The sequence below is a fragment of the Stomoxys calcitrans genome, chromosome 5 (assembly GCF_963082655.1).
Source record: "Stomoxys calcitrans chromosome 5, idStoCalc2.1, whole genome shotgun sequence".
Lineage (NCBI taxonomy): Eukaryota > Metazoa > Arthropoda > Insecta > Diptera > Muscidae > Stomoxys > Stomoxys calcitrans.
This window is the reverse complement of record NC_081556.1, coordinates 66479624-66496190: the sequence shown is the minus strand read 5'-3', so window position 1 is coordinate 66496190 and position 16567 is coordinate 66479624. Positions and strand designations below refer to the sequence as shown.

Genomic DNA, 16567 nt, shown 5'->3' with positions numbered 1-16567 from the left:
GGTGATCCGGATCGTGAGAGGACGAGGCTATTACTGAAAGGAGGTCAGTATAGCTTTTGTGTAGCATTAGTAGGCATGTGGGGAAGATGATGGGACGTTGGAGCATTTCCTATATCATTGCCCGGCTTTCGCGTCTAACAGACACCGGTAATTAGGTGGGGACACGATACCAGATATGAACCAACTTAGGGGAGTGGTATGGAAAGCAATTTAGGATTTTGTAAGTAGCACGAAATTCCTAAAATAAAATTTTATTTTTCGACGTTACTTGTTAGTTTTTAGAGCGCACAACAAGCCGATTATGGGCTGAGGTGTACGTCTATAGCGCCATGGAGCAGACCACACCCTCTTTTCAACCTAACCTAACCTAAAAAGCCAATTTCCCCCAAAAGATGATCTTACATCGCGGGGAAATCGGTCTGATTTAGTGGTGTTTTCGGGGAAGACGTGCTCTTAGTGCATCGTGCTCTTCTCTCAAATACCATTTATTTAAACCCCATATTGCTCTTGGCTTAAGAGGAGTTTACAGGATGAGGCGTCCCCCAAACACATGGCCCCAAAATAGGTTATCAAATTCGTTTTCTTATCTCAAATACCTTTCATTTGAGCCACATATTGGCATGGTCGAAAAAATTTTTCCCTTTGGGGGTGTTTTGGGAAAGGGATGATGCCCTAAATGCATGGTCTTACATTTGGATATCAAATTCATATTTTACTCCCAAATACCTTTATTTGAGCCCCATATTGCGCTGGTCACAAAAAAATTGCTGTTTGTGAGGTATTTTGGGAAAGGGGTAGAACCCAGAAAATCGGTCCCGAAAATGGGAATCAATTCTTGCTCTACCACCCAATACCTTTCATTTAAGCCCCACATTGTCATATATATATATATATATATATATATATATATATATATATATATATATATATATATATTATTTATTTGAACCCCATATTGCCATTACCCTCAAAATTGGATATCAAATTCGTTTTCTAATCTCATTTAAACTCCTTATTGCTTATTGCTCCTAATTGCGGTTTGGGGTATTGGCCCTAAAAACTATGAATATTTAGTTCAGATACGTGGTCTACTCCCACATACCTTTAATTTGAGCCCCATTTTTCCATAGTCGGCAAACATGACCGGCTTTGGGGGTGTTTTGGGGGATGGGCGGCCACTCAGTGAGTTGGCCTTGAAAATATATAACGGATACGTGTTCCACTTAAAAAACCCTCTTATTTGAGCCTCATATTGCAATAGTCAGAAAATACTTCCTATTTGGGTGGTGTTGTGGGGGTATGGTGGCCTTATAGACACTTTTCCCGAATATTTATATCAAATTCGTGCTTTACTCCCAAAGACCTTTCATTTGAGCCCCATATTGCTATGGTCGTAAATTTGTCCCCTTTGGGGGATGTTTTTGGTGAGAGGCGGCCCCCCAAACACTTGGTCCCACATTTGGATATCAGATACGTATTCTACTTGCAAATACCTTTCATTTGAGTCCTATATTGCCATGGTCGGTAAATATGTCCGATTTAGGGGTGTTTTGTTTCATGGGTGGTCTAGCATTTGGTCCGACAATACCTTTCCTAAATACCTTTCATTTGAGTCCCATATTGTCGTGATTGGTCTAAATATATGTTTGGTGGGTTTTAGAGTGGGGCAGCCCCCCTAGGTACCATCCGAAATTTGGATACCAAATTTTTATTTTTACGGTCTATATGAGAGCACACAAAATTTCGCTTAAATCGCACCAGCCATCTCCGAGATCTGACGTTTCTGAAAATTAGGGTAAGGGCGAGGGTCCGCCCCCCCTTCAATTATCAAAAAATGTAGTACCCTATTTTCACCACGGGATCATTATGCACCATCTCTGAAGATTTCAAGAAAATCGGTTCCGCCGTTTCTGAGTCTATAAGGAACACACAAACATAAAAGAAACAAACAAACAAACAAACAAACAAAACAAACACAAAATGATTTTTATATATAAGATAAATTGAGAAAACTATAGGACTTATAAACACATGATGCAAATTATAGCCATATGCGGCAATAGTGGGATGCAATTTTCGCCGGACATTTTTTTCCATCAAAAACGGATTTTCGATCGATTTTAATAAAGTTTGGAGAACGTAGATGGCTACTTTCAAAAATTGGTATATTTTTTTGAAATATATAACATTTATAGTTGCTTAATATTTCAATTTGTTTGCGTAAAATTTTTCGAAATAAAAGTCGTTTAAAACCAATTGAACGACACAAAGAGAAACCTGTTGAAATCACAAAATTAGTTAGAGAGCAAATTAAAATGAGCGCAAAAGAAAACAAGATATGGTCCGGTTTGGACCACAATTAAATTATATGTTGGAGATCTGTGTAAAACGTCAGCCAATTCGAATAAGAATTGCGTCTTTTGGGGGCTGAAGAAGTAAAATAGAGAGACCGATTTATATGGGAGCTGTATCGGGCTATAGACCGATTCAGACCATAATAAACACGTATGTTGAAGGTCATGAGAGAATCCGTCGTACAAAATTCCAGAAAAATCGGATAATAATTGCGACCTCTAGAGGCTCAAGAAGTCAAGATCCGAGATCGGTTTATATGGCAGCTATATCAGGGTATGAACCGATTTGAACCTTATTTGACACAGTTGTTGAAAGTAAGAATAAAATATGTCTCGCAAAACTTCAGCCAAATCGTATAGGAATTGCGCCATCTAGAGGCCCAAGAAGTCAAGTCCCCAGATCTGTTTATATGACAGCTATATCAGGTTATGAACCGATTTGAACCATACTTGGCACAGTTGTTGGATCATAACAAAATACTACGTGCAAAATTTCATTCCAATTGGATTAGAATTGCGCACACTAGAGGCTCAAGAAGTCAAGACCCAATATCGGTTTATATACAGCTATATCAGATTATGGACCGATTTGAATCATACAGTTATTGGATATCATAACAAAACACGTCGTGCAAAATTTCATTCCAATCGGATAAGAATTGCGCACTCTAGAGGCTCAAGAAGTTAAGACCCAAGATCGGTTTATATGGCAGCTATATCAAAACATGGACCGATATGGCCCATTTACAATACCAACCTACACCGACCTACACTAAAAAGTATTTGTGCAAAATTTCAAGCGGCTAGCTTTACTCCTTCGGAAGTTGGCGTGCTTTCGACAGACAGACGGACGGGCGGACGGACGGACATGGCTAGATCGACATAAAATGTCGCGACCTTCAAGAATATATATGCTTTATGGGGTCTCAGACGAATATTTCGAGTAGTTACAAACAGAATGACGAAATTAGTATACCCCCCATCCTATGGTGGAAGGTATAAAAATCTCATCAAAATGCTGAAGCTGATTCGACAAAACGATCACTGTATAACTAAGATATTCGCAAAGACAAACACATTTGGTGGCTGAATTTTGTACTGTTGAGACGCAGTAAAAAATTCAGCTCTAACTTAAAGAAAATATCACCGCCGATATGCCAGTTCCTGAACCCATAGCGATCGCAATATTCCAAAAAAAGTTTGATGTATATTTATTAATTTCACAGTATCAGAAGAATTTCGGCAATTTACGATTTTGAAAAAATGTGGGCTGTGAGTGTAAGTTCAAAATAGGGTCGAAACCAACTTGATATGAATATTTAGTAAACCTTCACCCGATCGGTGAAATCAGATTTTACCTGATGAAAACTTATGTAACATAGTTAGTATGCTAATTAAACCCACAATTTTAATCTCGAAAGAAAGAAATTACATACTTTGGATCCATAGAAAAAGAAACATCATAGAATTGGGTTATCAATTTTCAATACTCAGTTTTGGTTTTAACATTTATTCAAACTTAAAATTTAATCAGCTGACACGAAAATGAAATGCACCCAAATACTTGTGCAAATTTGAGCATATTTTACTGGAAGTCGTTCGCTTACTTTATTTGCCAGCAACAGAGAGTGCAAGAGAGGGCAAATTTTGACAGTTTGAAAATTGAGTGTTTTGTCACCCGAAATTTGCAACTTTGAAAAGATGTAATATGACGTTTAAAAATAGTGTTCATTGACAAAGCTTGCATTTATTTCATTACAACTGACCTTCTAACAAGAGTCAAGGCGGCAACCATTGGTCTGGCACAGAAAATTTATCGAATGAAGTGGCAATTTTACCTCAACACCTGTTGTTCTGTAAAGTCTTACTGGAAGTCTTTCGCGCACTTTTACTGGCAAACTAATTATGGCTGAAATTTCTACTGAAAAAGTTCGCGAACCGACCTATTGTTTTTTTTTTTTTTTGAATTTTATATGTCGTTCCCTTCCAATTACACTGAACATTACCAGGTCTTATGGCTTGATTTACATAGTATTTAAATATTTTGTAATGAGCTTTAACATTTTATTCATCTTATCAGAAATTATTTTTTTCAGGATCGCCATTTTGGTGTCTGTTCGACATTGTACCCATCAAAAATGAAAAACGGGATGTTGTCTTATTTTTAGCTTCTCACAAGGATATAACTCACACAAAAATGCTGGAAATGAATGCGAACGGAGAATGTGATAGCGGTAAGCATGCATTTCTTTATCGTTCAAAGTAACACGTATTTGAGATATGTATGTGTAGGTTATGTGCATTGTGATATCTTGACTTGACCCTTTAGCGCCGAATGGGTAGAACAATACCAAAAATTGAAGCTGGAATGAAAAAATCTAGTTCAAGTAACGAAAGAGGCAAAAAATGATAAAGAAAACAATGAAGGTCACTAGATTTAGGAATTGAACACGAAGAGATATTGTACAGCCTTTTACCAATCAAATGACATGATTCAATGGTAAATAGAATTTCAATGCCAACACTTATCAAAGCAATTAATCAGTTTTTAAACATGGTTTTATTAATCAATATCAATTTAAAGTCACCCTTTTTTCACTTTGATAGCCGTTGCCATCGTTTTTCTTAACCGATTTACTTTAATTTTCAAGTTTTATGCCTGTCAGGGCGAAGATCATTTAATTTTACCATTTCTGTTTGCTTCTCTTTCCAAATGATCACAATGATCGGAGATTTTCTTTGCAAATTGCAAATGACGCGTTTCGTCATTTGGTTTGAATAACTCATCGGCCATATTAGGTGTAACGGCTTCAAGGGCCGTACATTGTATGTTGTACTTATACCGAATTTATTGCGAAAACGCCTCTATGCTATAAATACCACATTAACCACGCTCGACAACACTGTGTGTTACCTATCCTTTGCCAATGCATAAGTTTTTGTGTAATGGCAGATTTTTTGTCTACACGTTTACACTATTCCCATGGCATACAAATGATTCTGGTTGAAATCGGTCTATAACCTGATATAGCTGACATATAAAGCAATCTGGGGTCTTGAATTGTTGATCCTCTAGAGGACGCAATTCCTATCCGATTTGGATGAAATTTTGCATGACGTGTTTTGTTATGGCTTTCAATAACTGTGCTGAGCAGGTTTCAACTCGGCCCATAACCTAATATAGCTGCCACATAAGCCGATCTGGGGTCTCGACTTCTTGAGCCTCTAGAGGGCGCAATTCCTATCCGATTTAGCTGAAGTTTAGCATGACGTGTTTTGTTACGACTTCAACAACTGTGATAAATATGGTTTAAATCGGCCCATAACCTGGTAAAGCGGTCATATAAACCGATCCGGGATCTTGAATTATTGAGCCTCCAGAGGGCCAATTATTATCCATTTTGCTACTTATGGTCTGAATCGGTATATAGCTTGATCATCTCTCATATAAACCGAACTCCCTATTTTATTTCTTGAGCCCCTAAGGGGCGCAATTCTTATTCGAATTGACTGGTCTCCAATATTTAATTCAATTATGGTTTGAATCTGACCACTACTTGATATAGCTCTAATAGCATAGCAATTCTTTTCCTGTATCCTTTGTTTGCCCAAAAAGACCCGACAATCCTTTGGGCGACAAGAAGTATCGACTCTTTAAGTCGCCAGGCCCTGATGATATATCATCGGTTGAATTTCAAGGTGTGTCTGATAGACTGGTTCCCTGGCTTAGGGAGATATACTCTGCTTGTATCAGAATGTCATATATACCTGCGAGATGAAGGATGCATTCCGAATGCAGGAAACCCCACCATACGAAGCCGAAAGATTTTCGTCCTATTAATCTGTCATCCTTTATGCTAAAGACTTTCGAGAGGTTGATAGAAACACATCTTAGGTCAAAAATCCCTGGAGATCGCCTGTCGCGGCAGCATCATGCATATAGCAAAGGCAAATCCACTGAAACAGCCCTTCACGATTTAGTCAGCTACATAGAGGGTTCTCTCAGTAGCCTTTCTTGACATTAAAAGTGCTTTCAATAATGTAAAACCGACGTCAATCCCGAAGAAGTTGGAGTTTCTAGGCATCAACTCTACCGTAAGAAAGTTTATTATTAATTTTCTTATTAAAAGATGCATTACGGCAGGCTTGGGATCTGTGGATCTAAAAAGATGGGTCGCCAAAGGGACACCTCAAGGAGGTGTACTGCCTTCTCTACCTTGGAATATAGTCATTAACAATACATATTTGTCTCTGGAAGAAAAAGGCGTAAAAGTGGTCGCGTATGCTGATGACGTGCCAATTGCGGTTAGTGGAAAGTTTCCCAGCACTCTTAGAGATATACTTAAACGACCAGGTGGGCTTTAGGGTGTACTCTAAAGATCTAGAACCGGCCATATCGAAAAGGTTACCCGACCACTGCAATGTGTATCAAGCAGAGATCCATGCAATTAAGGAGGTGGTGGAATGGCTAAGATATAATGCCATTACGACGATTGGCATAAATATCTTCTCAGACAAATTCAACATTCACCTGTTCTGGGTGTCGGGCCACAAAGAAGTTTCCAGGGAATGATAAAGCGGACGAGCTTGTTAGACTAGGACCTACCCTACACATTCCGGGGATACTGGAATCTGTGGGTATGCTGTCATTGGGTCCGTCATGACAGGTCACTGTGTAATCGGAAAACATGCTGACAGACTGAAGGTTTCCAACAACGACTGTGAGGACATCAAAGAAGAACAGACTATAGAATACTTTCTGTGTGTGTGTCCACACTAGCAGTCAGAATGAGTTCCACTTTAGTTTCTCATTTTTTTGAGAATCTTTCTGATTTAGCGGAAGTGGACTTTTGCAAGTTATTGGGCTTTTTAAAGCGATTTGGAATGATTCAATGGTAGGAACTAGAAGGGATCTGCCTTCTTCTGTTCCTGTGGTATCACAATGGACGAAAAGGTCTAAGTGAGTCTGATGGCAGACTGGCACTTAAACCTAACCCTAGCTAGTCATTAGCCGTTGAGTGAAGCGGACGTGTTTTTATTTCGCTCCTCAAAGAAAAAAATAAATATATACTCGTATTTCGGAATAGGCACTACCTATTAGGATAAATTTTTAAAGCCTTTTGGAGACTCAACATCTGCGGTGGTGGCGTCAGACCGTAGCATGTTGTTCTCCCTCCTATAGGCCTTGGCACCTGTAGTCGAGAGTAATGCTTCAAGCGCACAACAAGTCGTCAGACTAATAAACGAGGAAGAGACGGATAAACCAGAGGGATGCGCAGTTCGTCCCCAGCCATTAAGTAAAGGTGGTGTTTCTGACTCGGATTCAGACAGCGACTGTGCCAATGAAACAGTCATCGCAGCCGAATCGAGAGATGAGGGCATCGGGATGACAGCAGAAGTGAGCGATGGCTTTGCTAAGCTCACAAGCAGACCGAGAAAGCGATCCGGTGCACGACGAAGGAGACAGAGGACTATGTACCGCCAGCGTAATCGGGCATAAGTGCAGGATGCAGGAAGGGATAAAACTGACATTTACTGACAATCACTTCTACGGAAGCTGGAAAAACAATCAGATGTCCCGAAGAGCATAACACTGCTAAAATACTGAAGAAGAAAAAGAGCTCCCCGCTTTCAAGTACTCTGGTAAAACCAAGCCAACCATCCCGCAATGGAGACTCCATATGTATCCTGCGGAGGTGGACTATGTTGAAACAGGAACGAAGGAAGCGCGCACGGCCTCTGAGTCTTCATTGAGGACTGTGACTTCCAAAAGGCAACAGCCATCACGGAAGGGGAAGATGGTCGCTGAGAATGGTAAGGAGCCGCCCTCTTACGCCAGAGTGGCAAGGAAGCACAACAGAGATGAGTTGACTTATGCAGTCATCAATATCGGCTGTGTATCCGGTAGAATTCCACCAGATCATCGGTCCCAAGTGGAGGATCTGGTTAACGATCGGATTTTTGAAGATGTGTGGAACTTTGTAGAGGGTCCACCCATACAAATGATGAGCTGCGAGTTTAGAGGGGACATCTTTACGATGCCTTTTGCGTCGGCGGAATGTATTGATACCGTCAAACAGCTCGTCAGAGGTATTCACGCTCCCTGGGAGGGCGCAAAGCTGGGCCTTGTGAGAAAGATGGATATCCCCCAGCTCACAAAGGCTACGGTCTTCATCAAGGGATGGGGCAGTAAATTTGCGACGGAACGCATGTTGGGATTCTTGGGCAAGCAAAACGAAGGTTTGGTCGCCAAGAAGTGGGAGGTCTTCCACATTGAGGAGAAGGAGGAAGGAACTCTCTTTGTGGTTGGCATTGATCAAGTCCCCGTGACAAGTTTGGCTAAGACTAAAGGCATGGCGCACTACGGGAGCAAAGCTGTCTTTTTGAAGATTGGGAAGACTAGGAAAGGCAGACATTTTCATTCTGCGACACCAGGCCGTGCAGTGGCAGGTGACTCAACACCGTCCAACAAACAGGGGGCCGACAACGAGACAATCACGGCATCTCTCAATATTGGAAAGACTAGGAGAGCAATGATCCTAATACTAAAATATCAATCCGTGCAGTGGCGAGAAACTCAACACAGCCTAACAGAAAGGAACCCGACACGGACCCATCACCGACTTAAAGATTCGGAATACTGGGATATGTAAAGATCCTAATATCAAAACATTAGGCAGCGCAGCTACAGGAGACTCAATGCATTTACTTAAGATTTGGAAGGCTAAGATAGGCAAAAATCCTAGTATTGAAACACCAGGCAGAACAGGGAATGGAAACCCAATAAAGCATAACGACGATGGAACAATTACCGACTTTACAAAAAGTCGGAAGACTAGACTAGGTAATGAATCTAAAACGTTGACATCAGGCAGTACAGTGACAGGAAAGTCAATGCAGTCTGAAGAACAGGGAGCAGACGATGAGATCATCACCCACTCCCAAGATGCCCATTTAATGGCGGACCAATGATTGAGGTAATCCAGATAAACCTCCCTCGGAGCGAGACTGCTACACACGCTCTGATGGAGAAAATCAGCACGTGCAAGTTTCATATTGCCTTAATTTAGGAGCCATATACGACCCGGATCAAAGATTCTGGACTGAACCATATCAACTACCAATTATTCTATGCTAACACTGGTACTCGGCCGTGGACCTGCGTTATTTGTCATAAAAATTTGAATTATATATTTTCCCCAGAGTTGTCAACGTCGGATGCAACACTGATGAGACAAGGAGACGGTGGAGCATATCTGGCATCACTTTATCTGCCTTTCGACTCTCCGATACCGCCACCCACGTCGGAGCTGCAACGGCTGGTGAGGAAAGCAAAACAGACAGGAAACGAGGTACTAATAGGGTGCGATGCGAACTCTCACCTCATTTCGTGGGTAGTACCAACATTAATAAGCGGGGCCAAGCCCTGGCAGAGTTCTTAAATACTAACGACCTTATAAAACTTAATATTGGTAACACCGCTACTTTTGTTAATAGGATTAGGGAGGAGGTATGAGATGTGACGATATGTTCAGAAAATCTGATCGATGAGGTTCAGGATTGGAGGGTCTCTATGGAACACTCTTTCTCTGACCATCGCTACATTAGGTTTAGAATAGCACGGCCAGCGCCGAATTCGATAAGCTTCCGGAATAAGTTGAAAACCAATGGGACAAAATTCGGAAGGCTACTCAGAAGAAGACTTGGGCAAGACAATTTAGATAGTCTAAGCATAGAAGAGATTGACGAGAATGTCAACAGGATTACGACTGCACTTGTGGGGTCCTTCAAAGATAGTTGTCCTCTTCGGGAAAGGAAATCATGTGTATTACACACGGCTCAACGCACGCCAGAGCGGGCAAACGTGCCTCCAGGAAGCTTTTCTGCGAACAGGTCGATAGCGTTAGTGATGCCGCCAAGATAAAAAGTTTCTCTCAAAAACCTATGTCCAAACTGAAACTTTAGTAGACGACATGGGAGTGAGAGCAGAGACAACGGAGGACATGTGGAGGCTTTTGATGAAAACCCATTTTCGACAGGATACGACGGGACTCATCGAGACACCGAAATCTTGGAATAATGACGCTGATCGAAGGTTTATAATAACGGAATTTATGGTGAAGGAATCCTGGAGGAGCTTCAAACCATTTAAGTCATCCGGACCTGATGGAATATTTCCGGCATTACTGCAGTATGAGGCAGACTATCTGGGGCCTCGTCTGGCCAATATTTTCACAGCGTGCCTAGGACTTTCATATACTCCGAAGGCCTGGCAGGAGGCAAGGGTGGTGTTTATACCCAAGCCCGGCAAGGCAAGTTATGCGACACCAAAGGCCTACAGACCCATAAGCCTTACGTCCTTTCTACTCAAAACCATGGAACGTATTGTGGACACCATGATAAAGGGTATGACATCCAGCGAACTGCTCAGATACAAACAGCATGCCTATGTCAAGGGAACTTCGGTGAAGACTGCCCTGCACGAGGTTGTGCATAAAATAGAAGAATCGTTCGATGCCAAAACGTACAATCGAGGGGGCTTTTAACAATGTGCGGACCGACACACTGGTCCAATCCTTAGACCAGTACCAGGTGGACCCGGTCCTTAGAGACTGGATTAACCATAACCTAAGGAACAGATGGATAAATTGTGTGTCCCATGGCATAAATATAAGGTAGAAAGTGTCACAGGGCACGCCACAGGTGGGCATTTCATCGCCACTCCTATGGGTGACCACCATAAATTACCTATTACGGATGCTGACTGAGGAGGGATTTGAACCCGTCTGCTACGCAGACGATTTATAATACTTCTAAAGGGAAAGGATCCGAACGAGCTATGCAGAAGGGCCGAAAAGGTCTTGCATACGGTATATGACTGGGCTAGACCCAGAGGTCTTAATGCTAACCCAAAGAAGACTGAAATATGCCTGTTTACGTGGAAGACGAAGGTTCGCCAATTTAACGCCCTACGTTTCCTCAATTAGACGATTTCGATATCTGACAAGGTCAAATACTTAGGTGTGATCTTGGACAGGAAACTGAATTGGAAATATCGCATTCATGAGCGTACTGAGAAGGCTCACAGATGTTGGCCACTATGTAGACGGACCATAGGATGGAAATTGGGCCTGAATCCTTGGATAGTCCACTGGCTCTACAAGAGCGAGATTAGACCAATACTTACTTACGCCTCAGTAGTTTGTTGGACTGCTATGGAGAAAAAATGCACCATAAGGACCATACAACAGGTCCAGAGAACATGTTGTCTTGTCATAGGCGGACCGATGGAAGTGGTCCTACTCCCACTAGGGCTCTGGAGACTATTCTAGATATCCGACCCATTGACATACAGATTAAGTGTGAGGCAGCCACTACGGCTATGAGACTGCGATGGAAGCAGCTCATACCATCGCAGTATAATCGAAGCGACAATAGGAATCCTAGAAGGAAGGGAAGAGGTTTCCGATCGGATACCTGAGATGAACCTTGAAGCCGAGTGCGAGGCACTGCTGCCATCGGCACAGTCTTGTATTGATGGAATCCTAGTATTGCCATTTGGAAGATCATGTTACACGGATGGATCAAAGCTAGAGGACAGAATGGGCCTGGGGGTTTACATTGAGAACCCAGGACTGATATCTGTTTCAGACTGCCTGACCATAATACGGTTCAGCGGAGAGCCGGGCGATCACGGGGTGCCCGAAGTGGTGTGGTGCTTACGCGAGGACGTCGATTGTGAACATCTTTACCGACGGTAAAATTGCCATAAGGGCAATAACAACCAGGAAGGTAAGTTCACGAACAGTCTTGCAGTATAATAAGGAGATTAACGCCTTCTCTGAAGATGGGAAAACCCGCATCGTTTGGGTGCCGGGCCATAACGGAGTAATGGGAAATGAAAGGGCAGGCGATTTGGCGGTGAAGGGCAGAGGACTGCCGGCAATAAACTTGGTTAACCCGAAGCCTTTCGGATCGACGCAGTCCGAGTTAAGGGAGTGGGCGACGAATGCGTATGCAACATTGTGGAACAGCGAAACAATCGGTAGGTCGGCAAAAATCCTATGGGGGTATCCAGATCGTGAGAAAACGAGATTATTACTGAAAGGAAGCAAGAAGGAGAGGGTATATCTATTGGTATCATAACGGGACACATAGGACTACGAGCTCGTTTATGTAAAAGCGGCAAGTGATAGCATGTGTAGAGCATGCGGGGAAGATGATAAGACGTTAGAGCATTTCCTTTGTCATTGCCCGGCTTTCGCGTCCAACAGATACTGGTACCTAGGTGGAGACACAATATCAGAATTGAACCAACTTAGGGGAGTGGTATTGAAAATAATTAAGGATTTTGTAAGTAGCACGGAATTCCTAACTTAAAATTTTCTTTTTAGAGGATACTTTATAGTTTTTAGAGCGCACAACAAGCCGATTACTGGCTTAGGTGTATGCTCATAGTGGCAGGGGCGGATTAATATCTGCACCCTCTTTTCAACCTAACCTAACATAACCTTACAAGGAATGTTTAAAAGTTTATAATTGTATTGTATAGCAGGGTTACCATCCACAACATCTCCCTTTTTAGGATGCGTAGTCTCTGAAGCGCTCAGGCACACGTCTGAGACGGCTGGAACGACGAATCTGATGATGAAGGTTGAATGGCTTCTCTACTGATTGAAGGTTGTTCACTCGAATGTTAAACAGATGATGACGGTCGGGGAACATTTTTTTTCCACTTCATAGTTGACATTACCAATTTGCTTCTTGATTATTGCAGATGCCCAGAAGAATGAGTTCTGTTCGTACTTGCACCAATTGCAAAGTGTCTGGATTCAGTGTTGTATCTCCGATTGAACTGTGTTTCCAAATTATCATTGTGCTGGGATACGTCTTTTTTAGGCTTAAACAGCAAATCTACATTTACGGGGGCATTTTATCGCCATTCCTATGAGTGATCATAGGAAGGAGGGATTTGAACCCGTCTGCTACGCAAAACAATGTTTTAACACATATTAGAGTTAAGGTACGAACTAGCTATGCAGAATCGACAAAAGGGTCTTGCAGATTGCATACGACTGGGCTCGACCCAGGGGTCTCAATGTTAACCCAGAAAAGACCGAAATCAACTTGTTCAAGAGAAAGACAAAATTTTGGACAGGAAACTTCAGTGGAAGTGTCACATTCAGGAGTGTACTGAGAAGGTTCACAGATGTTGGGCACTATGTAGACGGGCCGCAGGCTCGAAATGGGCCCTAAATTCGCGGATAGTCCACTGGCACTACCGGACCGTGATTAGACCAATACATACTTATGCGTTAGTAGTTTGGTGGACTGCTATGAAGAGAAAGTGCTATGTTAGGATTCTACAACAGATTCAGAGAACATGTTGTCTTCGCATAGATGGAGCGATGTGGTCCACGCCACTAGAGCATTGGAGACTATTCTAGATATCCGACTCATTGACTTAAAGATTAACTGCGAGGCAGCCACTGCGGCTATGAGACTTAAGGCGATGGGTGAATGGATTGAGGATAGGAACAGCTCCTACCATCGCGGTATAATCGAGCCGACGATGGGAAACCTGCAGGGAATGGAAGAGGTTTCCGATCGGATACCTGACACGACACTTGAGGCCGAGTACGAGGCATTGCTGCCAGCGGCAAAGTCTTGGAGTGACAGAACCCTAGTACTGCCATCAGGAAGATCATGTTGCACGGTTGCATCACAGCAAGATGATAGAGTGGGCCTGGTGGTCTACATTGAAAACCCAGGACGGGAAGATTGCGAAAGCCTTGGAGTGTAAGAAGGAGATTGACGCCTTCTCTGAGGATGGCACGATCTGCATAGTTTGGGTGCCTGGGAATGAGAAAGAAGACGATTTGACGCAGTCCGAGTTAAGGGCATGGGCAACGAATGCGCATGTAACCCTGTGGAACAGCGAAACAGTCGCTTGGACGGCGAAAATTCTATGGAGTGATCCGGATCGTGAGAGGACGAGGCTATTACTGAAAGGAAGTATGAAGAAGGTCACTTTAGCTTTCGGTATCATAACGGGACGCATAGGACTACTAGCTCACTTGTGCAAAATCCTTGCGGCAAGTGATAGCAGATGTTGCGCATGCCTATTCTTATGTCATTTCCCGGCTTTCGCGGCTAACGAACACCGGTACTTACACTGATAGGAAAACTGCGGTAATTTGCCAACACCGCCTGGCATTATTTTGTTCAAGTCATTGGCAAAGAATTTTAATACCATTTGGTATCAATTCCATAGCAGACAAATGAGGCTATTAGGAATTGACGGCGTCACATTTCTTTTCTTGTCATCGCATTAGAAGTTTTGTTGAATGTTGAGAATTGACGTCACTATATAATATTTCTTAAACAAAAAGTAAAATGTTTGAATGCAATTTGAGTGCGTAAAAACTAGGGCTGGCAAACCATCGATAATCGCAACTTTCGATATTCTCGATAGTTTTAATAATAAATATCGATACTGTCGTTAATTTTCCATCACCTATATTTCGAACGAAAATCAGAAATAACAAGTAAAAGCGTGCTAAGTTCGGCCGGGCCGAATCTTATATACCCTCCACCATGGATCGCATTTGTCGAGTTCTATTCCCGGCATCTCTTCTTAGGCAAAACAGGATATAAGAAAAGATTTGCTCTGCTATTAGAGCGATATCGAGATATGGTCCGGTTTGGACCACAATTAAATTATATGTTGGAGACCTGTGTAAAATGTCAGCCAATTCGAATAAGAATTGCGCTCTTTGTGAGCTCAAAAAGTAAAATAGAGAGATCGATTTATATGGGAGCTGTATCGGGCTATAGACCGATTCAGACCATAATAAACACGTATGTTGATGGTCATGAAAGAATGAGTCGTACAAAATTTCATTCCAATCGGATACGAATTGCGCCTTCTAGAGGCTCAAGAAGTCAAGACCCAAGATCGGTTTATATGACAGCTATATCAGGTTATAAACCGATTTGAATTATACTTGGCACAGTTGTTGCATATCATAACAAAACACGTCGTGCAAAATTTCATCCCTATCGGATAAGAATAGCGCATTCTAGAGGCTCAAGAAGTCAAGACCCAAGATCGGTTTATATGGCAGCTATATCAAAACATGGACCGATATGGCCCATTTACAATACCAACCGACCTACGCTAATAGGAAGTATTTGTGCAAAATTTCAAGCGGCTAGCTTTACTCCTTCGGAAATTAGCGTGCTTTCGACAGACAGACGGACGGACGGACGGACAGACGGACGGACGGACGGACAGACGGACGGACATGGCTAGATCGACATAAAATTTCACGACGATCAAGAATATATATACTTTATGGGGTCTCAGACGAATATTTCGAGTAGTTACAATTAGAATGACGAAATTAGTATACCCCCCATCTTATGGTGGAGGGTATAAAAATCAGAAGATCGATTTATTAGAAGCAATAACAATTCACAGACCAAATAAAATCTATGTAAATATAGTCAGTTGGGAGTCATGAGAGCAATCATTGCACAAGATGTTTACATAATCGGATGAAAATTGCGCCCTCTATAGGCGCAATGTATCTCAAAGGGTACATTCAGTGTAGGATTGCCTATTTTTGCAAATAATTTAACTTTTACGATAATATCCATTGGAAAAACATCAATCAATATTTATTCAAAAAATTAGATATCGTTAGTGCCATCGATATTTTGCAAGCTATAGTAAAAACTTATTTGAGCAGGCGAAACCGGTGACAATGAAAATAGTACAAATTCTAAATAATGGCATTGTAGCTCAAAGACTCAAGGAAACACCGGAATCTTGGAATAATGAGGTTGATCGGAGGTTTATCATGACGGAATTTATAGTCAAGGAAGACTTGAGGAGCTTCAAACCATTTAAGTCACCCGGACCAAAAGGAGGCCGACTATCTGGCACCCCATCTGGACACCTTTTCACAGCGTGTCTAAGACTTGCATATTCTCCGAAAGCCTGGCATACCTGAGTACGGCGGGGCAAGTTATGCGACACCAAAGGCCTACATACCTATAAGCCGTAATTCCTTTCTACTCAAATCCGTGGAATTGTGGACACCATGATAAAGAATAGGACGTCCAGCAAACTGCTCAAACACAAACAGCATGCCTATGTCAAGGGATGGTCAGTGGAGACTGCCCTGCACGAGATTGTGCATAAAATG

General features: G+C 42.2%; 1 protein-coding gene across 2 annotated transcripts in view; it reads left to right on the top strand.

Annotated features, from left to right (window-relative positions):
* Window positions 1-16567, top strand: part of LOC106083362 (potassium voltage-gated channel subfamily H member 8) — a 419128-nt gene that overhangs the window by 90248 nt on the left and 312313 nt on the right. Inside the window, exon 5 of one of the 2 annotated variants that reach the window (XM_059370085.1) lies at window positions 4451-4588. In XM_059370085.1, coding sequence (XP_059226068.1) covers window positions 4451-4588 — 138 coding nt within the window. Of the gene's footprint in view, window positions 1-4450; window positions 4589-16567 lie in introns of those variants that run through there. The other variant, XM_059370088.1, reaches the window with a different exon arrangement.